Source organism: Podarcis liolepis, assembly GCF_965112155.1.
Source record: "Podarcis liolepis genome assembly, chromosome: 9".
Lineage (NCBI taxonomy): Eukaryota > Metazoa > Chordata > Lepidosauria > Squamata > Lacertidae > Podarcis > Podarcis liolepis.
In genome coordinates, this window is record NC_139564.1 from 10,403,827 (window position 1) to 10,431,526 (window position 27,700).

At 45.9% G+C, this 27,700-nt stretch overlaps 2 protein-coding genes and 2 long non-coding RNA genes across 11 annotated transcripts in view; 3 read left to right on the top strand and 1 right to left on the bottom strand.

Moving 5' to 3' along the window:
* LOC310685847 (protein FAM47E-like) overlaps window positions 1-12,694 on the top strand; it is a 32,196-nt gene extending 19,502 nt beyond the window's left edge. For 6 of the 8 annotated variants that reach the window (XM_083458875.1, XM_083458868.1, XM_083458870.1 and 3 more), the window contains exon 8: window positions 11,064-11,307. In XM_083458875.1, the coding sequence (XP_083315001.1) occupies window positions 11,064-11,282 (219 nt within the window). In that variant the 3' untranslated portion in view covers window positions 11,283-11,307. Of the gene's footprint in view, window positions 1-11,063; window positions 11,308-12,194 lie in introns of those variants that run through there. The other 2 variants (XM_083458872.1, XM_083458873.1) reach the window with 1 other exon arrangement.
* LOC310686037 overlaps window positions 1-20,594 on the bottom strand; it is a 49,130-nt gene extending 28,536 nt beyond the window's left edge. The window contains exons 1-2 of the long non-coding RNA XR_014515666.1: window positions 20,463-20,594; window positions 9,590-9,664 (exon numbers count right to left, since the gene is read on the bottom strand). This is a non-coding gene — a long non-coding RNA (uncharacterized lncRNA). The remainder of the gene's footprint in view (window positions 1-9,589; window positions 9,665-20,462) is intronic.
* On the top strand, window positions 7,546-11,057 carry LOC310686057. Its single transcript, XR_014515688.1, has 3 exons — window positions 7,546-7,761; window positions 7,906-10,312; window positions 10,509-11,057. It is a non-coding gene; the product is annotated as an uncharacterized lncRNA (long non-coding RNA).
* A 93-nt stretch (window positions 20,595-20,687) lies between the features above and the next one.
* On the top strand, window positions 20,688-25,549 carry STBD1 (starch binding domain 1). Its single transcript, XM_083458992.1, has 2 exons — window positions 20,688-21,070; window positions 24,366-25,549. The coding sequence occupies exons 1-2, from the start codon at window positions 20,836-20,838 to the stop codon at window positions 25,115-25,117; spliced, it is 987 nt and encodes a 328-aa protein (XP_083315118.1). The 5' UTR covers window positions 20,688-20,835; the 3' UTR covers window positions 25,118-25,549.
* The last annotated feature ends 2,151 nt before the right edge of the window (window positions 25,550-27,700 follow it).

Genomic DNA, 27,700 nt, shown 5'->3' on the forward strand with positions numbered 1-27,700 from the left:
ATTAACAGGACAACTGCTGGTATCTGGAGGCATGCATAATTTGGCAGGGAATAAACTGGAGGGCTGTAATATGGAAACGAAGAGTAGCCACGATGCAGCTATGGCAGTTTGTTATCAGGCGTGACTCCCGCTAATTGATTTATGGCCCTCAATTAGCTCTTCACTGCCCGGCACACTTCTCCTGCCGCATGCTCTGCTCCGAGCTCTCCGTCACGCCATAGCAGAGTTTTGCACAGCGGTGTAAACTGTCACGTTGCTTGGCTTCCAGACAAACACACACAGAGTCCAGGTTTGTCTATTTACAGCTTTTATTCCGATATTTCTCAGGAATTTCCAGGACTAGTTGCAGCCATCACAGCACTGCATCCTTTCCCCCACAGAGTACAGAGTGGGACTGGCAAACTTTGCCCAAGCTCCTCCCGAGCTTCCAAAAGTGACGTCAGAATGGTGTGGCATCATGGGAAGAACTTAACTCGTTAAGTTCCAGCTCCAACACCCCCCTTTGCCGCACCTTCTGACAAGACCCTTTTGAGTTCAACACCTTTCCCTTTGCCTTGTGCTCCTTCCCAGCATCTTTCCCAGGCACCTGTTGAACCCCTTCAACACTCCCAGAATCACACTGTGCGAACCTGGCCCACGCACTTCTCGCTTGGTACCTTTCAGGTGGAATGCCCTTTGTTGAGCGACTGGACCTTCTGGGCACAAACTCAGATGTTACCTCTGACTCACTGCCACCAGGACCTGTGTCCTCAGCTTCACGGGATTCCCCTTCCGACTTAAAACGTTTTCGAATCCTTTCCATTACACTCACAGGAGAACTAGGCTCACTTTTGGGTGTTCTCTTAACCTGTGGAGAAACTACAGATACCTCCTCCTGTTCCTGACTTTGGTCAGTTACCTGATCGTCATCATCAGACTCAGTTTCTTCTTCCTCCCCCTCAGAATCTTCCTGTTCTGAATCAGAAAGACATTCTGAAAGAACATCACGCTTGGAAGCAGGTTTTGACTTTTCATCCTGCTCATAGAACTCAGCGTGCTTGCTGATCAGTAACTTACTCTGATCACCTGATGGAAATGCAAACCTCCATGCACTCGCTGTTGGCTCATACCCACAGAAGATCATTTTCCGGAACTTGGATCCATCTGGCCCCTGCAACGCAGCAGGTACTGACACAGATGCATGTGACCCGAACATACGCAAAAAATGAATCTGGGGTTTCCTGCCATGCAACAGCCCAAACGGTGTGTCCCCTGTAGGTATTTTGATTAGTCCGTGACGTGCTAATTGATTTACTATCGGCAATTAGCTCTTTATGGCAGCTTCGGCAGGTCCGGCACACTTCCTCTGCGCGAATCTGCTCCTTCTTCTCCGTCACGCCCAGCAGAGTAAAACACAGCAGCAACTTGTCACTCAGTTTCCCACAAACACACAGAGCACAGTATTGTCCATTTACAGCTCTTTTATTGCATCATTTTCTCAGATATTTCCAGGACTTCTCGCAGACATGGCAAACTCCCTCTCTCTCTCAACGACCGGAGAGGAACAGACAGGAAAAGCTCCTCCCAGCTTCCATTCCTGACGTCAGAATGCTGAGGCATCATGGGAACAACTTAACCTCTTAAGTTCCAACTCCCATACCCCCTCTGCCACACATTCTGACAATACCTGTGGAACATCCACGTAACTCTCAGGTTCACACTGTGCGAAACTTACCAACGCACCTGTGGCTTGGTATCTTTCCGGTGGAACACCCTTCGTTGTGCGACTGGATCACCTGGGCACAAACTCAGATGTTACCTCTGACTCACTGCCACCAGGAACTGTGTCCTCAGCCTCACGGGATTCCCCCTCTGACTTAAAGCGTTTTCGAATCCTCTCCATTACACTTACAGGAGAACTGGGCTCACTCTTGGCCTCCCTTTTAACAACTTGTGGAGATGCCCCACCCTGCTCCAGACCTTGATCAGTGACCTGATCGTCATCAGCAGACTCAGCCTCTTCTTCCTCCCCCTCAGAACCTTCCTGTTCTGAATCAGAGAGACACTCTGAGAGAACATCACGCTTGACAGCAGCCTTTGACTTTTCATCCTGCTCATAGAACTCAGCGTGTTTGCTGATCAGCAGTTTACTCTGATCACCTGATGGAAACGCGAACCTCCATGCATTCGCTGCTGGCTCATACCCACAGAAGATCATTTTCCGGAACTTGGATCCATCTGGCCCCTGCAAAACTTTAGCCACTGGCACAGATGCTTCCGACCCAAACTTGCGCAAAAAATGAATCTGGGGTTTCCTGCCATGCAACAGCCCAAACGGTGTGTCACCTACCACTGAATTGTAGGTCCGATTCCAGGTGAAGCTCACATACCTGATTGCCTCCAGCCAAAACTTTGGTGGCAACCCAGAATCCTTCAGCAACACCTTTGCAGTCTGGACCAGAGCCTCACATCGGAGCTCTGCCTCCCCCCTCTGATTGGGTGAAGTCACTGTGTGACGTATCCCTTTCTTGCGAAAGAACTTCTGCAAAGCAGAACCTGTAAATTGAGCACCTCTGTCACTTGTGACAGCTTGCACTTTGGTGGCAAACCTTTGTTCCACCTCCTCAATCCACCTTTTGATCAGCTGTGCTGCATCATCCCTGGATTTGAGACCATGGGTCCAGGAATTCTGTGTAAAATTATCCTGCATCGAGAGCAGAAACCTTGACCCTCCCAGACTTGGTTCTTTTACAGGACCAAACAGATCTATGTGAACTAGCTCAAAAGGTTTTTCGGTTACCCTATCCACCTTTGGGTAACTGCACCCTTTTACCTTTGCATGTCTGCATGCTTCACAATCCATCGCACATCCACATTCTACAATGTGGCAACCGTTAGCGACCTCGGGTAGCGTCTGTAGTTCTTCTACAGAGCCATGAGCTGTCCTAGCATGCCAAGCGTGTACACATGCATCATGATTGGGAATTGTAGCACGCAGTGCTTGTGCTTTCTCAACCTTCCCCTCGCCCTCCAGAGACGTTTCCAGAATGAAAAGATCATTCTGCCCCTTTTTAACCTTGGCAAGCATCCTCCCTCCTTTGGAGATTGTGCACACATCACCCTGAAAACAAACCGTAAATCCCAATTTCAGTAGATAAGGCACAGATAAAAGACAGTGGTTCATCCCAGGAACGGTACAACACTCCAGCGTTTCCTGTAAAATACGAAAATGCAGATTTACAACGTTAGTCATACATTTTTTCCGTCCATTTGCAAACAGCACAGTTTTCCCGGCCGGAATTGCCTTGCAATTCCACATCTCGACAGCAGGGGTCTCTGGAATCAAGTTGCGATTAGCTGCAGAGTCTATAACGAAACGAAACTTTGAGCCTTTCTCACAGCTGTTTTCAAACAACGCCAGACTAGCCGTGACCTCATACGTCTCTTCCTGGCACCTGGCACGTACACTAGCCTCAGTCCCACGCCTGGCTGTTTTCCCAGACTTGTTGCCATGGAAACCCGACTGATTCCCATGAGAGTTGTCCTTGAAAACATCCTGCCTTGCCTCTCTGCTCCGGTGGGGGCAATTTCGACGCAGATGGTCTGTAGAATTACAAATGTAACACCGACGAACGGAAAACGCCTGAACCGTGCATTCCGCGGGCTTGGCTCCGCCTCTGCACCCCGAGCTCCCTGTGCCAGCTCTGCCCTCTTTCTTGCGTTTCTCTTCTTCGTCCTGCAAGCGTCCCGCCACGTAATGCAGCGTCAGCTGTTGCGGATCCTGAGACTCCAGAGTTAGACACAGATTGTCATAACTCTTGTCCAGAGAACTGAGCAAAATGTACACTTTCTGCTCCTCTGGAAAATCGACACCCAACAGTCTCAGCTGGTTAAACACGGCCAGCATATCAGTTACATGCTTCCTGATACTATCCCCAGGACGTAACTTCATCTCAAACAAGCGTCTGGTGGTGTGGATCTTTGCCCCAGCCGTGGTTCTGTGGTGCACCCGTTCCAACGCCTGATAAGCCTCACAAGCATTTTCCAGGCCCTCAACCAAAGGTAGCTGCGAACCATCCAGGCTAAGCACGATTGCTCCCAGGGCCCTCTGGTTCCTCCTCTGGGAATTTCGGGCGTCTGCTGTCTCAGCTGCTGTAGCTCCAGCCCCTGGTGTAGGAAGTGGCGGTCCCTGCACGGCCTCCCACAGACCCTTCGCCACCAGCCATGCCTTCAGCCTCCTGCTATATTCTTGCCAATTCTTTCCGTCCAATTTTTCGAAAGGTACGGAATAGGAATCGTGGCCTTCTGCCATGGTTTCCTGTTTCCCCCAGGGGCCCCAAGCTGTACTCACAGAAACACCAGCTCTTCCGGCTCCTGCTGCGTGGAGAAACGATTTCCGCTGTTCTCAGCACTTCTGCATTCAGCACAGCGTCTTTCAGCCTGCTTGCTTGCCTTAGACACAGACCTCCGCTTTCGCCAACTCCACTGCCATCCGAACGCAACTTCAAAGCATTCCAGCAGCCTCTAGTGACAAGTTTACAAGCGGTAATTTATGGGTCCATAACCTGTAGGTATTTTGATTAGTCCGTGACGTGCTAATTGATTTACTATCGGCAATTAGCTCTTTATGGCAGCTTCGGCAGGTCCGGCACACTTCCTCTGCGCGAATCTGCTCCTTCTTCTCCGTCACGCCCAGCAGAGTAAAACACAGCAGCAACTTGTCACTCAGTTTCCCACAAACACACAGAGCACAGTATTGTCCATTTACAGCTCTTTTATTGCATCATTTTCTCAGATATTTCCAGGACTTCTCGCAGACATGGCAAACTCCCTCTCTCTCTCAACGACCGGAGAGGAACAGACAGGAAAAGCTCCTCCCAGCTTCCATTCCTGACGTCAGAATGCTGAGGCATCATGGGAACAACTTAACCTCTTAAGTTCCAACTCCCATATCCCCTACCATGGAATTGTAGGTGCGATTCCAGGTGAAGCTCACATACTTGATTGCCTCCAGCCAAAACCTTGGAGGTAACCCAGAATCTTTCAGCAACACCTGTGCAGTTTTAACCAGAGCCTGACACTTGAGCTCTGCCTCCCCCCTCTGATTGGGTGAAGTCACTGTGTGACGTATCCCTTTCTTGCGAAAGTACTTCTGCAAAGCAGAACCTGTAAACTCAGCTCCTCTGTCACTCGTGACAGCTTGCACTTTGGTGGAAAACCTTTGTTCCACCTCCTCAATCCAATGTTTGATCAGCTGTGCTGCATCATCCTTGGATTTGAGACCGTGTATCCAGGAATTCTGTGTAAAATTATCCTGCATCGAGAGCAGAAACCTTGACCCTCCCAGACTTGGTTCTTTTACAGGACCCCACAAATCTATGTGAATTTGTTCAAAAGGCCTAGTGGTTATCCTCTCAACCTTTGGATAACTGCATCCTTTTACCTTTGCCAGTTTGCAAGTTTCACATTTTACAGCAGATCCACATTCTGAGATCTTACACCCTTTAGAAACTTCTGGTAGCACCTGTAGTTCTTCTAGAGAACTATGGGCTGTTCGTGTATGCCAAGCATGTACGCATGAATCATGATTGGGAATTGTAGCACGCAGTGCTTGTGCTTTCTCAACCTTCCCATCACCCTCCAGAGACGTTTTAAGAATGAAGAGATCATTCTGCCCCTTTTTAACCTTGGCAAGCATCCTGTCTTGCCTCTCTGCTCCGGTTGGGGCAATCTCGCCGCAGATGTCCCGCTGCATTACACACGTAGCAACGAAAAACTCCAGTGGAAAAACACTGCCTGGGGCTCTTTTCAGCTGGCTTGGCCCTCCTTCTTCCGGAAAAGCACTCCTTGCCAGATCCGCCCCCCTTGAACTGCCGCTTCATTCCAGCAGGTTCAGTGGAAAACTTTTCAAACTTGCCTTTGGAACTTTCCGCCCCCCCGACTTGCTCACTAGCACTCCTTGAGGCTAAATCATCAGGAACAGGGGCTCCAGCCATCTCTAGGCTTCCAGCTTCAATCTGCCCTTGGCCTCCTGCTGAGCCTTCACACAGACGTTTCAGCACACGCCAAGCCTCACACGCAGATTCAACGCCCTTCAGGTGTTGTTGCAAATTAGCATGAACACCTGCTCTCAACATGCAGATCTCAGCTTTCTCCCTCTGCATTCTCTCCTCCAGAGAAACAGACTTCAGCTTTCCTGGATCTCTGACATCTCTGTACACCAGTTGCACTGGTTCTTTTTGGGAAATGTCCCAAACTTCCGTGGCTAAAAACCACGCTCTCACCCTTTTTGTCCAGGTATTCCACGCTTGGACGGTGAGTTCCTCAAGCTGTTCAAACGGAGCTTGAATCCCTTCCTGGCCATCTGCCATCTCCTTCCGTTCTCCCAAGGGGGCCCCAAGCTGTACTTACAAAAACATCAGCTCCTCTGGCATTTCTCCCTGGAGAAACGATACCTCAGCTCTGCGCAGTTCTCAGCAACACAGGCACTCTCTGCGTCTTGCAGCTTGCTTGTTTGCTTCTGCCTCCGCCTCCTGCCGTCTCTGCTCGACACCGCAGATCAAAGCTTTCGGCAGTCTCCCGTGACAGGTTTACAAGCGATGATTTAGGACATCCATAACCTATGGCAGTTTGTTATCAGGCGTGACTCCCGCTAATTGATTTATGGCCCTCAATTAGCTCTTCACTGCCCGGCACACTTCTCCTGCCGCATGCTCTGCTCCGAGCTCTCCGTCACGCCATAGCAGAGTTTTGCACAGCGGTGTAAACTGTCACGTTGCTTGGCTTCCAGACAAACACACACAGAGTCCAGGTTTGTCTATTTACAGCTTTTATTCCGATATTTCTCAGGAATTTCCAGGACTAGTTGCAGCCATCACAGCACTGCATCCTTTCCCCCACAGAGTACAGAGTGGGACTGGCAAACTTTGCCCAAGCTCCTCCCGAGCTTCCAAAAGTGACGTCAGAATGGTGTGGCATCATGGGAAGAACTTAACTCGTTAAGTTCCAGCTCCAACAGCAGCCACATGTCCCATTAGAGAGGCAGCTGCTTCTTTTTTGCAAAGCACCTTCACAAAGATGCGATTTGCAGAAAAGGGGCAGGGGGGGGAGGAGTACTAAACCAGGCCATTTCTCCGAGATGCTGCACACCCACCCACACCTGTGCCACTTCACCTTGCACTCTAGGCTACAGTTCGCTTAATACGTTGCATTTTGTGTTATGCGCACCTAAGACCCCCCCAGCGAGGCCATCTAGTTAGCTCACATGGCTAGAGCCTGGTGCTGCTGATAATGCCAAGATCGTGAGTTCGATCCCCGTACGCGCCAGCTGCGTATTCCTGCATTGCAGGGGGTTGGACTAGAACCAGCGGTTCTCAACCTGTGGGTCCCCAGATGTTGTTGGACTACAATAATAATATTTTGTTATTTATACCCCGCCCATCTGGACGGCTTCCAACCAAATATTAAAATACAGGAATGCATCAAACGTTAAAAGCTTCCCTAAACAGGGCTGCCTTCAGATGTATTCTAAAAGTTTGGTAGTAGTTGTTCTCTTTGACATCTGGTGGGAGGGCATTCCACAGGGCGGGTGCCACTACCGAGAAGGCCCTCTGCCTGGTTCCCTGTAACTTGGCTTCTTGCAGTGAGGGAACTGCCAGAAGGCCCTTGGCGCTGGACCTCAGTGTCCGGGTAGAACGATGGGGGTGAGCTCATCCCTGAGCTCTGGCCTTGCTAGCTAGGGGTGATGGGAGTTGTAGTTCAACAACATCTGGGGACCCACAGGTTGAGAAAGGTTGGACTAGATCAGCATTTCCCAACCTTGGGCCTCCAGCTGTTTTTGGACTACAACTCAAATAATCCTCAGCTAGCAAGACCAGTGGTCAGGGATGATGGGAATTGTAGTTGGAAAACAGCTGGAGGCCCAAGGTTGGGAAACACTGGACTAGATGAACCCTTGGGGTCCCTTCCAACTCTGATTCTAAGTGTGCACTAATGATGGTACAATGGCCACAAGCACATGCGTTGTATGGGTATATGCATAAGGATCAATGAACAGCAACAGTATTCTGCTAAATATATGAGTGGTGACAAATGTGGGTGTGTTGCAACACAATGTGTTACAGTAGTGGAGGGTGGAAACAGTTTTGCAAGGCTGATCCAAAGAGCAGGAACTTATCACAGTCTGATTTGGGGACAGCCACAGTCAAGCTGATGGATGACCTCTGCCGGGAGATGGATAGAAAAAGCAACATCCCTCCTGGTTTTCCTGGCTCTCTCGCCAGCCTTTGATAACACTGATCACACGCACAGTGGGCTGGCATAAGACTGAATCTTCTTGGTAGTGGCACCCACATTTGGGTAATTCCTTGATGAAGACAGTTCAGCTGTCATGCTTTGTTGGCTTTTTGAAGCAAGGTGGTCCAAGACTGTTTCTCTGAATCAGGATTTTTAAGACGGAGAATGCCTGTATATATTTTATGATACTCTTGTAGAGTAATTTTATTTTATTTACTGTACCGTATTTCATTGTAAACCGCCCATATCGCTCACTATTAAGCAATAAAACAATAAAACAATAAAGTTAAGAATTCATGGTGAGGATAAGAAATATTGCAACAATTAAGAATCATGAACACAGTGAAAACACGACTATCAGTTGCAAATTGAGTTTGGACTGGGAGTATTCAAGAGGTATCAACCCTGGGTTAAATTTTTGGTTAGAGCTGGGTTTAGCCAACATTTCAGTGGATTGGGTATCTTTTTCTTTGCACTGAAGCAGTTGTGCATGTGGGGATGGGGGCAAGTGGACTGTGGCTGAAGCAGCGAGGGCAGAGGAATATCACCCTTGCTATTTTATGATGACCTGATCTTTTCATTACCTGCCATGCTGTTTCTGGTTCTAATTATTTTAATTAATTACTTATGGGTTATTTCTTTTAAATGTTGTTTACACCTAACGCTACTATGTTAAGAGGAAAGGTAGAATACAAATTAGCCATTAAGGGGGGAAATAAACTTCCCCTATCCCCCTGCAATACCATTTTTCTAATGGGAATTACACCCATTAAGCTGCTTTTAGATGAGGTGTTTGTGGAGAGTTTCCTCTACTCGACCTATCTTTTTTCACCTAATTTGGGAAAATCCATGGGGTGTCAGGTTAACTTCCATCCCTACAGGATTGTAGCATAAACCACTTTGCCAGCCTTCCCCTGCTTTGTGCCCTTCAGATGTTTTGGACGCATGCTGACTGGGGCTGATGGGAATTGTAGTCCAAAGCACAAGGTTTGGGAAGGCTGCACTATGCTATGCCAGCAGTCATTCTGCTTGTTCTGCAGCTCCCAAAGTCACAAAGTGCCTGTTTATAAAACAGTGGCAGCCCTCAGCAGAATAAATTGCATTCTCAAGCATTTTTGCAAAGCGGACAAAAAACCAACACAAAGAAGAACAAGAAGTCCCTGTGGGCCCTGAAGGCACAATGGGGTGATTTGACACACACTCTGCCCTGCCCCTGGCTGTTCCTGAAGGAAACATCCCACACCGTCTGTCTCTGCTGCAACAATTGTGCTGCTCCCATCAAGTTAAAGACCCACCAACTGGAATAATTACTCACAATGTTCTGGTGTGGTAGTGCTTCGTAGCAGGTGGGAAGAAGGCAGGCGAGCAACCTTCCTCTTGGAGATGACACCTGCACAACACAACAAAGCCCCTTAAGTATTTATCCTTGGAAGACTGTGCCCAGGGCCAACCTGAGGACAAAGAGTGGGCAAGGAGGACTGCGGCCCCTCCTCCGTGGCCAGTTCTGCAGGGTTGCCAAACTGAGTGGCTTGCAAAACTGGGCTGCAAAATCTCACAGTGTAAGAGGGCCTCCTGCTCTCTGGCTTCACTAGCAATGCCCATGAGCTGCCTCTCGGTAATGTCCTGTTTTGTTGCCAGCTGCCCCCCTGTTCAAAGTGAGCTGAGGCACTTTCCTCGTGGAAGATCTAGCCTCTGAAGGTGAGTGCCACCTCTGTACCTGGCTACCACTCCCATTTTCTCTGTGCCCACCTCCTCCTCTTCCTCCACACTGGGGGAGGCGGGGGCACGACAGAGGAAGAGGTGGTGGCATTTTCTGTTTTACCTGAAACAGCAAAACATCCTGGGCCAGCCCTGAGCAGAGGGGCAGTCTTGGTTGTTCCTCTGCCCCCAGAGGGAAAACATGGCTCAGGAGAGGGCATTCTCTGTGGCAGCCCCTAAGCTGTGGGAGTCCGTCTTTCCCTCTGCCTGGCACTTTGATTATACAGCTTCCAGAGAATGCTGAAGTCTCACCTCTTTACCCTGGCTGTTGACACTTGAAGTGTATACATTTACATAGCTGTCAACTTTCAGATTTGAAAATAAGGGATCAGCAGCCTCAAAAATAAGGGATCAGCAGCCTCACCTGTCCCGGGGACAGTCTGCGGGATATCTAACAATCCGGGATAGCAGCGGGAAGCAGCGGGAAATGGTGCTGGAATAAGGGAATTTCCCGCAAAAAAAGGGAAGATTGACAGCTATGTATTTTTAGCACCCGCCTTATTTTGTGATTTTAATATTTAATATTGTGCTTTAATGTTGTAAGTAGCAATGGGACCTTAGGGTGAAGGGCAGGCAATCAATCAATCAATCAATCAATCAATCAATCTATAATAACAAAGACTCAGCTCAACTTAGTACCCACTTCAGCTAAGCATCAAGGCAAGCACCCAACCTGTCCATCCCACAATATTCTGGTTGTGCCAGAATGTGGACAGTGATGTGCATTTGAACATGTGTCTCCCTAATAGAAATAGATGGCTGCATTTAGATGCTTGTTCAGGTCCTCATTTCTGCCTAACACTTCCTAATCCTGCAAGTGATTCCCTACAGCAGCTTTCTTATGCAGATAAGGTTTTGAGTCCGCTTTCTACATTTTTGGTGTGGATGCTCCACTTCATTTCAGTATGGTAGATATGCTAAATGGGTATCTTACCATTAGAAACTAAGGGGGTATGTGGTACCAAAAACTTCCCCGTTCCTTTCCAAACCTCTTCCCTGTGACCATATTAATGCACATTTATACGTGATAGGGCAAAGCTGTTTGCAAACCCAAAAGGTTTGGCGATCTAACAGGGAAAACTAAGACAAAGAAGACTGGAGCAAAGGACTTGAAGAGATCTTCATCCGAGAACCTGAAGGAGCTGCATGAAGCTAAACTAGAGGAGTTCAAGAAAAGTGTTTGCTTTCCTCCCATTTATTTGAAAAGGAAACCTTTCCTCTGTTCCCCCCGACCCGGTCTCTACTTATAACATGAATAAAGAATGTTTTAGATCATTCTTGGAAGTGTGTGGTTATATCCACATACATTTTCTTTCCTATTGATCCTGTCTCATTGCACTACTTTCATTTTTGAGCCTGTTTTTATACATTCGGCAAAATCAAGTCATAAAGCACATCTTGCACCATGAGGCTGTCACAGCTTTTGAATACTCGGTGTGAAGGGAGAGAGAGAGATCTCTTTGCACAAGAAAAATAAAATCTGTTAGCAAAGTGGCATGGAAGGGGAAAGGTTTATACCTGACTTGGAAAGTAGAGGGGGCTGCTTGCATAGAGCCCAGTTAGAAAAATCAGAAATAAGTAGAGAGAAGTTGAGAGAAGAATGCTGTGCCCTGATTAAGTCTCCTCATTCCTGACTTTCCACCCAAGCTTATTGTTGCCTCTGAGGTTCTCTAACTGGGGTCCACATGCACAGTGCAGTGGCTGCAAGCTGATCTGCAGCATAAGAGTTGCAACTACTCTGACTAGCACAAGATGTTAAAGAAAACTTCCTAAATTCCCAAACCAGGCTTGGTGCTGTCCAGATATTTTGGATTAGCACTCCCATCAGCTTCAACTTCAGCTGACAAGAGATGTAATCCAAAACCTGTTGAAGGCATGGAGTTGGCCAAGGCTGCCCTAGACCAACAGAATACTAACTGGACCACACTGGCTTACCCATCAAACCACACACACTGTGAAAGCTGTCTCAGCTGGTTACCAATTTTACTTTAACACAGCAAGTTTGTTTCTTACATTGATGCAACAACCGATGTAGTCATCAGACAATGGCTAATATGCCACAGAAAATACAATTAAGTTGTGATTTACCATGAAAAAGTTGCAGCCCCCTATGTAGCTTATTGCCATGGCAACATGATAATCCTTGTGTTTGTCTGCTTCAGTTCCTTCTGCAGATGTTGGCTGCAAATAATTCTGCCAAGCTATTAGAGGAGGATGACCCTTCCTCAAGGAGATTATCTATGAAGACCCTTGAAGAAATGAGATTGAATTCCTCCTCAGTCTTCTAAGAATCAATCCTGGTCAGCGAGTGCCTGTTTTTCCTTTCGAAAAACCAAGGCAAAAAGTTACTTGTAAAGAGTTTGCCAAAGTTATTCCAGATTTCACACTTCCCTTCATCAGAAACTGCAGAGACAAGCATAATTTGTTACACACATAGATAAATTAACTAAGGAAATGGGTGAGGCCATAAAATTCAAATAAAAATTGGCCACTAAAATGTCTACTATTACAGGGGTAGCAGAGAGAATTATTCAGACATTATATACTAGGAGAAACTTAGTATATGTATTATGAGTGTAACTGTTGTTTAACATGATAATTTACATACTGCATTTTAAATACTGGCTGTATCTAATAAAAGAAGCTTTGTCTCTGAGCCTGACCAACATTACTACTTGATTTTGTTCTTCAATGTAGTGTGAATATTTATTATTATTATTATTATTATTATTATTATTATTATTATGGGGACAGAAAACATATGTTCTGTCCCAATTTTAACCCATGAAGATGCAGGGTGAACCAATTAGTTGCAGCACCCTAAAGAACTCTGAATAAGCAGCTTGCTCCCCAAAAGGATGGCATTATTTCTCTAATTCTGGGGCCAGATCATTCCTAGTAGGCGCCATCCCTTCCCTGGGAAGTAAGGTAAAGGTAAAGGGACCCCTGACCATTAGGTCCAGTCGTGGCCGACTCTGGGGTTGTGGCGCTCATCTCGCTTTATTGGCCGAGGGAGCCGGCGTACATGTGGCCAGGATGACTAAACTGCTTCTGGCGAACCAGAGCAGCGCACAGAAACGCCATTTACCTTCCCGCCGGAGTGGTACCTATTTATCTACTTGCACTTTGACGTGCTTTCGAACTGCTAGGTTGGCAGGAGCTGGGACCAAGCAACGGGAGCTCACCCCGTCACGGGGATTCGAACCGCCGACTTTCTGATCTGCAAGTCCTAGGCCCTGTGGTTTAACCCACAGTGCCACCTGCGTCCCTGAGAAGCAGAGGACCTTAAAGGGACTGTCCTCTGGCTTGGAAACCCAGCCAGATGGGCGGGGTATAAATATTAAATTATTCTTATTCTTATTCTTAGCATTATTATTGGATCCTAGCAGCAGTGGCTGATTCCTATTGAGACTGATAGGATGGGGGGCAGGGGGACCAAGGCTGTGTTCACACCCCTGTTTAATGCACACTCACTGTGTTTCCAGTTCTGTATTTCTAATCTATGTTCACATGACATCCAAAATGCATATCTATCCTGTTCTTCATTATGAGATACTACTGTTTGTTGTGTTGTTTGCCCAACAAGTTTCACATCAACTGGAGTCCTTTAAATGTTCCTAAGTTGTCCTGACCCCACTACCACTGTCCCCTGGTATGTACACAAACGGAACCAAACTGAAGCAATGCTGATGTGAATAAACACCTAGAGGGGGAAAGAGCTGCACAGGGTGGAGCGAGGATTTCACCACTCTCTAATGTGAACACACCCCAACAGTAGGTGGAGCCACAGATAGTGACAGCAATGAGCCAAATAATTCTTCTATTGTCCTTATCCTCCTTCCTGAGTTCTGCAACGGCAACATTAACACTAAGGGGAGGAGGAGGACAGCCAATGCCACCTCCAGGGCAGGCAGCTGGGGGATGGCTGAGAGCAGAGCAAGGTTGGTGAGACAGTGCCCCATTTGCCATAAGGAAGCAGCTTCCACTTGGCATTCGTCCTCCTCCTCCTCTGGGTTAATTCTATAATAGCCCAGCTGGTTGGTTATATGTTCCGAATCAGTTACTGGCCCTTTGCTGGCCTGAATTGGAACCAAATGGGTTGTAGTCAGTCAAGCAAAAACAAAATGAATAGTATGACTCCTTGCATGGAAGTACACAGCAGTGAACTCTGAATATACTGTATTTTTCCGTGTATAAGACGCCCCCGTGTATAAGACGACCCCTATTTTTTGGGACTCAAAATTAAGAAAATGCACTATGTACTATCCGTGTATAAGATGACCCCTTATTTTAAACTTCAAAAATTTTGGCGAAAATATAGTCTTATACACGAAAAGATACGGTAGATTTCTGAATACAGGACTGCACAGGTGTTTGATTTTGGCTGGCCTAAATAAAGGGTTCTGCTAATTGTAGACTTGTCCAGGAACTGTCCTTGAAATCACCCACAGCAGGAAAGCCACCTTTATCTGCACAGGCTTCCTGGAAAGCTGGCTGTGATTTCACTTTTACAATATCAGCAGATTGGTCCTGACAGTCAGTAACAGATGGTTAAGGTGCTAAATGCTTCATAAGATAAATAAACTGCAGCGCTGCTCATTATGAGAGGGTTAGGCCTCTTGTTCCAGAAATGGGAGGGAGTTGCTCTGGACTTGCTCAATCGTTTCTAAGTGGTTTCAGGGGGAAAACATTCGTTTCCTGCTCTTTCTACCCAATAAACCTAGGGTTGGACCTTCAGATGCTGCTGTGCACTCCATCATTCTCAACCATTGGCCATGCTGGCTGGGGCTGTTGGGAGTTGGAGTCCAGCAACATACGGAGGACCACTGCGTAGCACTACTTGCAGGAAAGTAAGATCTGAATGTGCAATGCTAAGTTAACAGTGAGGAGGTACCAATGGATATGCAGCTTTAAGGATGCCAAGTCTTCCTGGGGCACAATCCACTGGGAACTTCATCTGCAGAAGTCCAAGTGAAATGAATGGAAGATGTGCAAGAACACTATTTCCATGGGGCTTACACAGGAGAACTTTCTGGCGGATTGTGCGCTCAAATGTACAAATTCAGATAATTGCAAAATGGTACAAGCTTAACACTGTAGCTTTTAAAAAATCTGAAAGGTTACAAATGTTACTACTGTTTTCCACTTCTCAAAATACAAAATGTAATGAACAAGTGGGCCCTGCAGCAAAAATTGTATATTGCTCCTGTTCAAGATACTCCATTCCACTTCTTCTCCCATACATTTTAATACACCCTAAAGTCCGTATAGTTAAAGCTATGGTTTTCCCAGTAGTGATGTATGGAAGTGAGAGCTGGACCATAAAAAAGGCTGATCGCTGAAGAATTTATGCTTTTGAATGATGGTGCTGGAGGAGACTCTTGAGAGTCCCATGGACTGCAAGAAGATCAAACTGATCCATTCGGAAGGAAATCAGTCCTGAGTGCTCACTGGAAGGACAGATCGTGAAGCTGAGGCTCCAATACTTTGGCCACCTCATGAGAAGAGAAGACTCCCTGGAAAAGACCCTGATGTTGGGAAAGATGGAGGGCACAAGGAGAAGGGGACGACAGAGGATGAGATGGTTGGACAGTGTTCTCGAAGCTACAAACATGAGTCTGACCAAACTGCGGGAGGCAGTGGAAGACAGGAGTGCCTGGCGTGCTCTGGTCTATGGGGTCACGAAGAGTTGGACACGACTAAACGACTAAACAACAACAACATATTATACATTTAAAAGTGCATTATGTCCCCCACAAATAAATCATGGGAATTCTAGTTTTTTAAAGGGTGATGGGAATTGTAGCCCTGTGAGGTGTGAACTAAAGTTCTTAGGATTCTTTGGAGAAAGCTGCAGGGAGCATGCTTAGTCCTCACCGAGTTCTTTTTGCCCTCACCACGTAGGTTTGCACTTCTGCAAACTTCTGCTGACTTCCCTCTTGTATGTGGGGAATGCTGTTTTGGCTGCGCAAAACAATGGCACTTACAACCTGAAGTCCAATTTGGAGGGAAGGTTGTTGTGTTTAGTCTATCATAGCAAAAGGAAGGAAAGAAAACCACAAGCACTAACAGCACAATCCTACACGTTTACTTTGAACTGAGCCACATGGAGATAAAGACATGATTGTTTCATTTCTGACTATGAGCTGTGGAGAGGCAGGCATTCAAATATGAGAAGTCTGATGTTGCCATTGTGAAGACTGGAAACTTGTGTGTCTATAAATTAAAATGACATTTAATATCCCATCAAGTTAAAAGCTCTGAATGACATGGGAAGATTAAGAACTCTAACTACTGGAAATAGATTCACAGAGACATCCAATTAGCCATTCCCTTTTTTAATGAGATAGCTGGGAATGAGATCTCATTAGTGCGTCTTAGAATTCAAATTATGACCATGATTAAAGAAAGATAAAAATAATGGATTGAAAATAAATATTCTTTTCAGAAGGAATGTGGGGATATTTTCCAGCATTTGAAGCAACAACTAAATGAGTTTCTTGATGTAGAGTCTCTCTACTGACACCTAATTTATCATTTTTTGTAGCTCTGCAAAGTCTGTATTGCAAAGCTTCTTGCAGTCAACTTCCTTGGCTGTTGGTTTAATCTTTCACCAGAATAATCTTTTAATCCTGTCCTAAAATCTGACATCACTGCTTCAAGAGTAGCATCAAAATGGGTAATAAAATTGAATTAGCATAATTAGTAAATCTAATTTGTTTTAATAGGATCTGATAGCCCTGACAAGACTTACCCGTCCACTCTTTGCAAAATCCTTCATTTCTTTGGACTTCATCACAAATAAGGAAGGGCAATGTGGTATTAAGAAATCTAATCTAGTTTTTAAAATAGAAAAAAAGGAATTCCAGAAGAGAAAAGGGTGGTGGTGGTTTGAATCCAGCATTTAATTATAGCACTTAGAAAGCTCAACAATCCTAATAAATATCCTAATTCTGCTTGCAATTGTTGGAATTCATCATCACAGCACCTGATGCTGAGCTTAATAATAATAATAATAATTTTGGCTGAGTTTCCCCAGCCACTCTTGTTGTGAGAGGGTGACAGAAGCAATAACCCTTCTATTACATGGGAACAGATTTAAATTTGTCACTGTTGCTTACAGGAAGGAGCCATGGAGGGGGGTTTTGTGAGGGGGGGTATATTGGGCAACCACCACCCAGGGCCCCACACTTTAGGCTCCCAACCTCTTGTGCAAAACTCTGCCTGCCTTGTCTTTAAACCAGCTGTGTTGCAAGCAAACAGGTCCATTCCTACAATAACACAGGCTGAGGACCTTTCTCCCACTTAACCCATTGACATCAGTATGCTAGTTCATTGAACGATGGCTGTCTGTATGTCTCCCCCTTGCGCATACATGCCCATTTGCCCAGTTTACTCAGGACATCACAAGAAGGAAATAGGCATTTTGTTTTAATAAAAGGGGAAAGAGGACTCTCAGCAAAGTAGAGAAGATAATGTCTTTATGTAGAAGAAGGGGGGGGAGGTGGCACTAGAAGGTGACTCAGTTATTGGCCGGAATATCTCTAAGTATCTCCCTCCCCACCAAATGGCAAATAAAAAATTTGTTCCAATTAAGGGAAGTCATGGTACCGCACTATTCTGCCATGGCCAGAACAACCACACCTGGAATACTGTGTCCAATTGTGAGCACTCCAATTTCAGAAAGACATTGACAAGCTGGAATGTGTGCAGACATCTACCCACCTGAAAGAATGGCAGATGAAGGTAATTGACTACATGGAATTGGCAGAAATGACTGGCAGAATCCGAAACCAGGGAGAAGAGTCGGTGAAAGAAGACTGGGAGAAATTTAAAGACTATTTACAGAAATATTGTAAAATTAATGAATGTTAGAAGGATGTTGGATAGAAACTAAGCGGTTTCCAGCTGTAGTGCTTTAAGAGATATGGGGGGGGGGGAAAGGTTTCACAAATGGGTAAAAGTTTAATGGTAAGGATTTGCTGAACTAACAAATTGAACTGGAATACAAAGAAGGGAGGTCTGAGGAGGTCTGAGGAAATAAGTGTACGGAACTTATGTTACTGAAAATTAATGTGTGTTTTTAACTGTTTTGTATTTTGTATGCTTATTTTTCTTTTTTTGTTATATCTTAAAAACTTTCAATAAATATCTTTTTAAAAAAAGGAATGTGTGCAGACAGAGCAGCCAAGATGATCAAAGGTCTGGAAACCAAGCCTTATGAGGAACGGTTGAGGGAGTTGGATATGTTTAGCCTGGAAAAGAGGAGACTGAGAGGAGATATGATTGGCATCTTTAAATATCTCAAGGACTTTCACATGGAAGATGAAGCAAGCTCTTCTGGAGGGTAGGACCAGAACCAGTGGCTTCAAGTTAGATGAAAGGAGATGCCGACTCTATATCAGGAATAACTTTCTGATAGTAAGAGCTGTTTGACATGGAATGGACTCCTTCAGAAGATGGTAGACTCCTTCCTTGGAGGTTTTTAAGCAAAAGTTGAACGGCCATTCATCTTTTATGATTTAGTTGAGATTCTCACCTTGCACGGGGTTGGACTAGATGACCCTCAGGATCCCTTCCAAGTCTACAATTCTATGCTTCTACGAAAAATATTCAATAACATTTAAAAAGCCCTGTTACAGTATCTCAGTGATTTTGGAAAACAGGAGCAGGTTTTCCTGCTCAGTGCTTTCCCTTTCTCCGATCAAGAGGTGCATAAATTTTATGAAATCGATAAATGAAAAAATAACAGGATATAAAGCATAGAGATGGGGGCAAAACATAAAAAAGGAATTCAAGTTATACTTTTTACAGTATTAGCTTATTAATCCTGTACAGTATGAGGTTTTGTTTCTAAAATTATTGGGATGACGGGAGAAGCAAGAAAAAACTTCAAATATTGTCTTTTTACAATATTATCAAATGGAGAAGAAGAGGTAATAAATATAAATCTAATAATAATACTTGTATCTCTCCTATTCCATTTTTTATTACTGCCATGTTGTTATTTAGTGTTGCAGGATTGTGATTTTTTTTAGATTTTATTGTTTTGCCTGTTTGTAAACACTGCTTTGAGGTGTGTACATTTTTTTCGTTCATTTTGGATGTGTTTCTTAAAATGTTTAATTTACTGCCTATGACTACTTTTGTTAGGTGACCGTTTTGCATCCCCCCATGCTGCAGTTGTGTAACTTTTTTTCATGTTGTAAACCACCTTAAACATGGTTCGAATTGCAGAAAGGTGTCAGACACACAAAATCATGCATGCTGTGATTTATGTGGAAATTGTTCAGTTTGGATATTTTAAAAATATTTGATTTATTACCTATGAATACATTTGTTACGCTGCAGTTATATATTCTTTTAATGTTGTAGTTATGTCATCATCCCCCCACCCTTGTAGTTATGTGTCTTTTTTCATGCTGTAAGCCACCTTGAACTGCTGGAAAGTGGCATACAAATAAAATAATCTATGCAGGAGTGGCTTTTTAAAAAAGCAGGAACTGGGCAAAACTGAGTTCTCTTATCTTTTAAAAAATGAACTAATTAATTGGGGGGGGAGTTTTGAACGGATATACACCCAATGCCTGAGCCAAAAACCCACCTATATCAATAAAGGCCATTTCTAACCCAGATCCTTGTTTGCTTGTGTTTTATTAATCACATCTTACATTTAGCCATTGCAGGAGGTGTTTTTGTGTGTGGCACTTCCACAAACAAACTTGGTGGCGAGTTCCCCCACCTTTCCCCCCAGAAAAAAACAACAACTTCATACTATACCTTTTTAAAATATGGCTCTTTTGGGGGGGGCGGGTGTTATTGGATTATTGTTCTTATTTCGATTTTATATGTTGTGATCTTTTCATGTGATACGCCTTGAAACCTCTGGGAATAGGGCGGTATATAAATAAATAAGGGAAGCCTTTTCATGTGTCATTCATATATATACGAAAGCAAATATATATATATATATATATATATATTGTTGGAAACCGCCCAAAGTCGCTGGGGCAACCCAGTCAGGTGGGCAGTGGGGGTACAAATAAAATAAAACAATCCATGTAAATAAATGGTGCGTGGCTTGAAGTGAAATGGAAGGAAAGTCTCCTCAGGAGTAAAGCCCCGGCTGGAAATTTTGGCCATTCATCTTTTAGGATTTAGTTGAGATTCTCGCCTTGCAGGGGGTTGGACTAGAATGACCCTCGGGATCCCTTCCAAGCCTACAATTCTACGAAAAATATTCAATAACATTTAAAAAGCCCTGTTACATTATCTCAGTGATTTCGGAAAACAGGAGCCGGTTTTCCCCTTTCTCCGATCAAGAGGTGTATAAATTTTATGAAAGCGAGTAAATGAATAAACAGCAGCATATTATAGCGCATAGAGATGGGGGCAAAACATTCAAATCAAAATTAATCAAGTTATTATACTTTTTACAGTATTAGCCGTAAAGCCCCGCTGCGTTTCTCTCAGGAGGCAGAGTCAGCGAGTGCAGGCGCGGAATGAACGGCTACCTCGGAGCTCGAGCCGAAGCTAATCCGGAGTGACTCCGCTTCGCCGCTGCTCCACTTGACGCGAGGAGGAGGAGGAGAATGAGGGGAACGAGCAGGTGCGGCGGCGGGCGGCGGCTCCACCCCGAAGGCCCGTCCTGGGCCTGGGCAGGCTCCTCCCTGGGCCGGGCTCCGGGCTCCTCTCCGGGCCCATATAAGGCTCCCGCCGCGGGAGGGAGACCCTTCCAGCCCTCGCTCGGGCCTGCCGTGCCTCGCCTCACGTCTCCCCGGCGACTCGCCCCGCTCTCCGGCCATGGCTGCGGCGGGCGAGGAGGGCGGCGGCGGCGACGCCCCGACGACGCCTCTGCGCCCCGCGCCTCACCCGCTCGGCGACGGCGGAGGAGAGCCCGTGGCGGGTCTGTGGCCGGCCTTGCTGGTGGCGCTGGTGGCGGCGCTCCTCGCCTGGCTGTGGTACGGCCGCGGAGACGGCAAGGGGAAGGAGGAGAAGGAGGCCCGGGGGTCCCCTCAGAGGCAGCGCGGAGACCGAGGTACGGGCGCCTGGTTCCCTCCCTCCCTGAGGGGAACTCCATAATTATAATAATAATAATAATACTGGCAATGACAGTAACTTTTATTCTTTCTACCCCGCCCCTTTGACTGCGTTGCTATCAGTGGCGTAGCGTGGGTTGTCAGCACCTGGGGCAAGGCAAGTAATTTGCGCCCCCTAACCCGTGGATTTGCGCCCCCTAACCCTAACCCCCAGATGTTGCGCCCGGTGCGGCCGCCCCCCCCTGCACCCCCCACGCCACGCCACTGACTTGCTATAAGTTGGTTCCCCAACTTTTCCTGGCTCCCCTCCTCTCCTAACTTCTTCCTTTCCTGCCTCGTTTCCTCCCTCAGGGGGTCTTTTGGGGTTTCTCCTCGCTGCCCCATGTCTTGGAGGGGTGTGAAACCCCCCCCCCGGGTTTTTCTCTCTTCTCCCCGCAAGGGATTGCGTGCATCATGCGCTTTCCACGCCGGCCCCGCTTTCCCTTCTTCACGTGTCTCCGGTGGTCTTGAGAAGGGCGCGCGAGTTGGGTTAGGGAAAAAAACACCCCAAATTAAATCTGCCCTCCGTGCATTGGAGAGCTTCTAGGTCAACCTACTCCTTTGGCTATAATCTTTCTCTCCCCCCCCCCAATCCACTCCCGCAAAGTATGTGTTGTGGGGTGGGTGAGTTGAAGGGGGTTCAACCCCTCTGCTTTGGTTTTTTATTTTTTTATTTATTCATTAAATAGGTATATTGCAAATTTATACCCGCACCCCGGTGTGCTAGATGCTTAAAAATAAAATAACACATGCAACTATGTAAGAGATGTTTGGCAGGGGAACAGAAAGGCTGTGGACTCTGAGGTTTCAAAGCAGAGGTTGGATGGTCCTCTGTCATGTATGATCTGGTTGAGATTCCTGCAGGGGGTTGGACTAGATGAACCTTAGGGTCTCTTCCAGCTCTCCAATTCTGTGATTTCTATGCTCCTTGGAGAAGCCCCCCCCCCCAAACCCCATCCCGTGGTCCTCCAGATGTTTTAGGCTACAGCACCCATTATCCCAGTGCAAAACTCGCACCTCCTTGGGGAAGCTTGCCCTGCAGGGCTGTTGTGCCCTGCATGCAAATTCAGGAGATGCCACTTCTACCCATGATGGAGTGGTGCGCAGTAATTATTCCTGATTTTCCTCCCGTAACATGCCTTATGGTTCCTGATCTGAAGTAATGAGGGAATAGGGAGCACCTGCTTCCTTTAATTGCTTGAGGCCCCTATCTGAAAATCCATGTTTTGCCTTTACTTGCCTCCTGCTGCTGCTATGTGTGCAGGAAGTAGAGAGTCTTACAGCTAGCGCTTGGTCCTGAGTGAGTCTGACCCACTGTCTCAGACTTGGTGACCTGTGTGCAGAGTGTTCCCCTCTTCTCCTCCTCCTGGAGGAAATGGACCTTTCAGTCTTTTCAGATCTCCTGAGCTCAGAGAAACACAGGAAGGCGCCTTATACTGAGCCTAAATCATTAAAGCAGGTGCTGTACCACTGAGCCACAGCCTTTCGTACGTGAGCTACTGCAAAAACCAACTCTGATCTCCTGCTGCTGCTTATGCATTTTGCTTGCTTGCTGATTTTAATGTATTTTTAATCTTTTGTTGGAAGCCGCCCAGAGTGGCTGGGGAAACCCAGCCAGATGGGCGGGGTACAAATAATAAATTATTATTATTATTGCACCAAAGATTTACACATGTGGAAGTGTTGTGGTTGCAAACAGGTTTCATTTTACCACGTTAAATGAAAACGGAAGTGAAAGTAATCATCTAATGGGAATAGAAGGGATTCATGTTCATGTATGAATCAGCTTTTAAAGCTGTTAATCTCCCTGCAACCTGCTCTCTATGCTTCTGTTTCTGTTTGTTCTCAGTAATAGAAAAGGAGATACGACCAGAGCACATAGCCTGAAGGAGTGAGCTGGAATCTCTTGGCTTCTTGCTAGCCTACTAAGCAACTTTTCAGCATGGCTTCAGCTGCTATGGAAAGGCAGGCAGGAAAATTATATTGGCAGTTGTGACCTTTTGCATTGCCGCATTTCCATCAGGCAGAGCTCTTGTCTTTTAGTTCTGGCTGTCCTGTGAGAATCCTCTCCTATGAACTTGGGCTGCGCACTAGCCTGATGGACACTTATGGGCAACGCTAATGTGAATCAAGCCATCAGCTATTTTTAGTTCCCGTGTGGGAATAGCATGTTTGTCATTAAGCATATTCACGTCACAGCAGAACAAGAATCTTGTAAAACCTAGCAGAGTCCAAAACAATAAAATGCAAGGTTATGGCTGGGGAACCATTTGCTGACCATGAGTTTAAAAATAAACGTCCGTGAGAAAAAAAAAGAAAGGCAAATGAGTGTCAGTATATTACTGTTTAGGAAAAATAATGATGGCTTCGTGCCACTTTCATTTGAGTTGATACTGCTGTGTCCAACTTCTGTCCAACTAGGACAGAAAAAAAGAAGGGGAGGGATTTAGTGATACATTTGTGGGGAGCCAAATCTGGGCAAAATTCTTTCATTGGGCCATTTCTGTCATTGCGTGGCCAAGCCGTCTTCTGCCATGACTATAGTTGCTCATCTGCCAACTGGCTTCAAGTACAATCTGGCATCTAGCAGCAGATAGTTGGATGCGGTCCAGTATGTGGTGCATTAGAGCTCTTCCCCAGGGCTGGTTGTCTCTGCCAGTTTTCTTGCTTATATATTTTTAGTTTTGTATAGTGTTTCACTTGCACAGCTTCAGCCAGATCAGGGTAATGGTTGTGGCTTGCTCACTCATGTGCAGTTAAATTTGCTTTATCCTTGTAGTTTGGGGAAAAAACCTTTCAGCACTCCCGTAAGTGCAATGAAAGCATTTTTTTAAAAAAAAACTTGCGCACACACACTTACAAGGATTCCACAGACAGGTGTGGCTGAAGGTGCTGCAGTTGTGAAAGGCAGGAGGAACTTGATGAGGATGATCTCACATGGTGGTGGAAGGTGGGAATTAGTAGAAATCTGATGTTCACCAGTTGCTGCTGGGGACAAAAATGTTGGTATGCTAGTGTTAGATTGCAGGGGAGAGCACAATATGTGAGGGGTTAAATTACTTTGAGTGGAACTCAGCAAAATTCTACTCCGAGTAAACCTACTGAAATGAATGAACCTGGGACTGGTGTTGGTAGAAATAGCAAATACCATCCCATGTAAAAGAAGTCCAACTTGCTACAGTACATGAACTGAGACACAGACAGGGACCTAGAAATTGTGTTCTTCCTAGCTAACCAACATTTTTTTCTGTTTAGAATCCCTTCAGAGAAGCTATGAGCCTGCCATACCTGAAACAAAGCCAATCAATGTGCCCAGCCCCCAGGAGCCAGTGGGGAACCAGCTGGGTCCTCCTGATGTTCCTGGAGAATTTCCTGAAAGAGAGCAACTGGTCGAGGAGCCTACGACCCCCTTAATGAACTACAAGGAATATCTCAGGAACGAAGCATTCGGTTACCCCACGACAGCACCTCAACAGAGCCCAGAAGCTGAAGTTCACGAGGCAAGTACATCAGCAGAAGCAGGTGCCCCTAGTGACAAGCATGAGGAGAGAGGCACGGAGCAGAGGTGCCATCACTCTGTGGACCATGAGGAATGGGAAATCGTCCCTGAGCATTTGGCGTGGGGAGAGGCTACGAGGAAGAGCAGCGTGGACGACGCAAGCAGCAAGGACCCAGAGCAAGCCAAGAGGGTTGCTGCCGTGTCTCCAATGCCTCAGACTGTTCATGTGACTTTTCGGGTACATTACATCACTCACTCAGAAGCCCAGCTGATTGCCATCACAGGTGACCATGAGTGTCTAGGCCAATGGCACCACTATGTACCACTCAGGTGTGACAAGGATGGGTTCTGGTCGGACTCTGTCGTCTTACCTGTTGATACCAGAGTTGAGTGGAAGTTCATAGTGGTGGAGAATGGGAAAGTCAGGCGGTGGGAAGAATGTGACAATCGAACCCTGATGACGGAACATGAGGATCGAGTGGCCCATAAGTGGTGGGGATTTCACTGAATCTGGCCTAGCACAGGGGTTCTGTTTTTATTCCATTTCACTATAGGGAGTTTTCCTGTTTTTGCCTACCTTAGTATATCTCTGTGCTGCATGTTTTGCCAGAACTGCCTTAGATTAAAGTGTCTCTGCTGCTAGCTTAGGCTTTTAAGATATGAAGAAAACTCTTCAAACTGAATCAGACCAAAGCCTTCCTAGTGACAGACATGTTAGAGCTGTCTAGCGGGTGGTGTTTCAAAACAGCTCCCTGCATAAAAAAGCTTTAATCCCTAAACTTGAGATTGTACTATGTGAGGAGACAGGAGCATTGAGTGTGAACACTGGACTGACAGAGCAGGAGAAGGTGCAGTTAAACTACACTGTAACTGTCTGTTAAAATGTTCTTAACTTATCATGACTGCAAAAGGAAACAATAAAGATTATTTTTAGACTGGTGACCGTCCTTTATATCTTGAGACCTAAAGCAGAAGTTGTCTCTGCCTTCTAGTCAGTAGGAATTAAACAGAGGCTCCTTTGCCCTTCCCAGGTTGCCCTCATGATTCGACAGAAATCCTTCGTTGTCACTGTTCTCACAGTGTACTTTTGTGAGAAACAGAGAAATGGTGATGGGCTGGTTCCTCCCCTTTGAGATGCTCAGCACATGTTTGGGTCATGTGTTAACTGTCACAGAAGCATGTTGACCATAGTGAAGATCCTAGTTTCCCTGACTTTTTCTCCCCTGGTAGGATTTCAAAATTGCTGCTGCTTTGCACAGCAGGAATATCTGTGACTACATATCCAGAGTTTGTGGATCTTTCCAATGAACGGTAATGGTTTCTTTCTAACCAGTGGTGGGTCTTTGACAGGGGGCTGTTGAAAGACTTGAAGTGTAGCCCTCTCTCTCTTAAGAAGGAAACAATGAAGCGAGGTTGAACTGTTTCTTGGTGTAGATCAGCGATGGGGAACCGCTGGACTGCAGGGCCTAATGAGGCTGCCCTGTTTGGCCCATGAAGCTCTTTTGGCCAACCATGCACACCTGCTATTAGATATGATGTCAAGTGTAGGGCAGGTAACAGTGTGGCTGGGCTGAAAGGGGGTTTGCAACAGTGCTCTGAAAGGGCAATCATCTGTGGCTTTGTCCACATGGGTTGATTTCAGATTGAATGGGCAAAGGAAAGCGGCTCAGCTGACATCATTGCAATGTTGAGTGATTGACAGGTGAGCCCATCTGTCAAACATGGCCCATGAGGTATGGGAGAGAAGGATACACTCAGCCCCTGGCCTAAAGTTACAGGATTTTTTTTATGTTTAAGTGTTCCTTTCTGCACAAAATCTGATCCTTACCTATCTCAGTATTACATTGATGGACTTCAAATTAGGGATAGAAGAGTTCATTCAGTGCACTTTTTGCAGCAGACGCAATTCAGTGGGTCAGAACTTGCTTGTGGATCAGAAAGAAACTCCCAATTGGATTATGCAGTTACCTTGATTTTGCGGTGCAGTTTGGGTGCACAAATGCATACAGTATTTCACAGTTAAAATACAAAACACATATTCTATGGAAAAACTGTTATGGGGCGAGGAATGCATACAACTTAAAATGTAAATTTTATGCATTCTTTGAAAAAGATCTCTACAAAGTAGGATTGAATGGGCCTATGACTGAATGCCAGGGAGAGTGAAATGGGATGGACTTTGGCTTATCTGTGCATTCCTATTTGGAATTAAGGCAGCTGAGATAAGAGGCACAAAATGTTATTAGGGTTGCTTTTTACCCTCCAAATGGCTTGGTACTGGTATCGGATAAGGCCCAGCCCTCTTGTTTGGCTGCAAAGAAGTGAAGGTGAAAGTTGTTCAATAAGATGCCTCTATACTTTTCCTGAAGAGCTCAAAATGCTCAAAATGAACCAGGGGATATTATTAGCATTGACCACAGACCATCTTAAAGTACAGTATTATACCGCAAATGCTTTTGGCACCACACTTAACTTGGCAAGTGTATCGGGAGAGAACCATGGGAATTTGCTTCGGGCTTCCACAAAAGCTTCTGCCATACTTAATGAACTCATTAATCATTAAAGGTGCCTCAGAGCTGGTTGTTCTCTCCTCAAGGAATTGCAGAGGGTGCAAGAAAACAGCAACAAACATGCTCTGGCCAAATGGTAAACGTTGCAGTATCATTGAAAGGTCCTGGCCACGGTACCCAACTTTGAAGAAGTCCTAAAGTCAGTGGGATTACCATTAATATGAGGTTTTGTGCCAAAGACGACAAAATGGTGTTCATGCAATTGTAGCTATAGCTTTTAATAATGTAATAGCAGTTGTGGGAAGGCAAGCTGATCGTTGGGACCTTGGCATGGAACAACTAAAGTTAAAGGTAAAGGGACCCCTGACCATTAGGTCCTGTTACGGACGACTCTCGGGTTGCAGTGCTCATCTCGCATTATTGGCCGAGCGAGCTGGCGTACAGCTTCTGGGTCATGTGGCCAGCATGACTAAGCCGTTTCTGGCGAACCAGAGCAGCACATGGCAACGCCATTTACCTTCCCGCCGGAACAGTACCTATTTATCTACTTGCACTTTGTGCTTTTGAACTGCTAGGTTGGC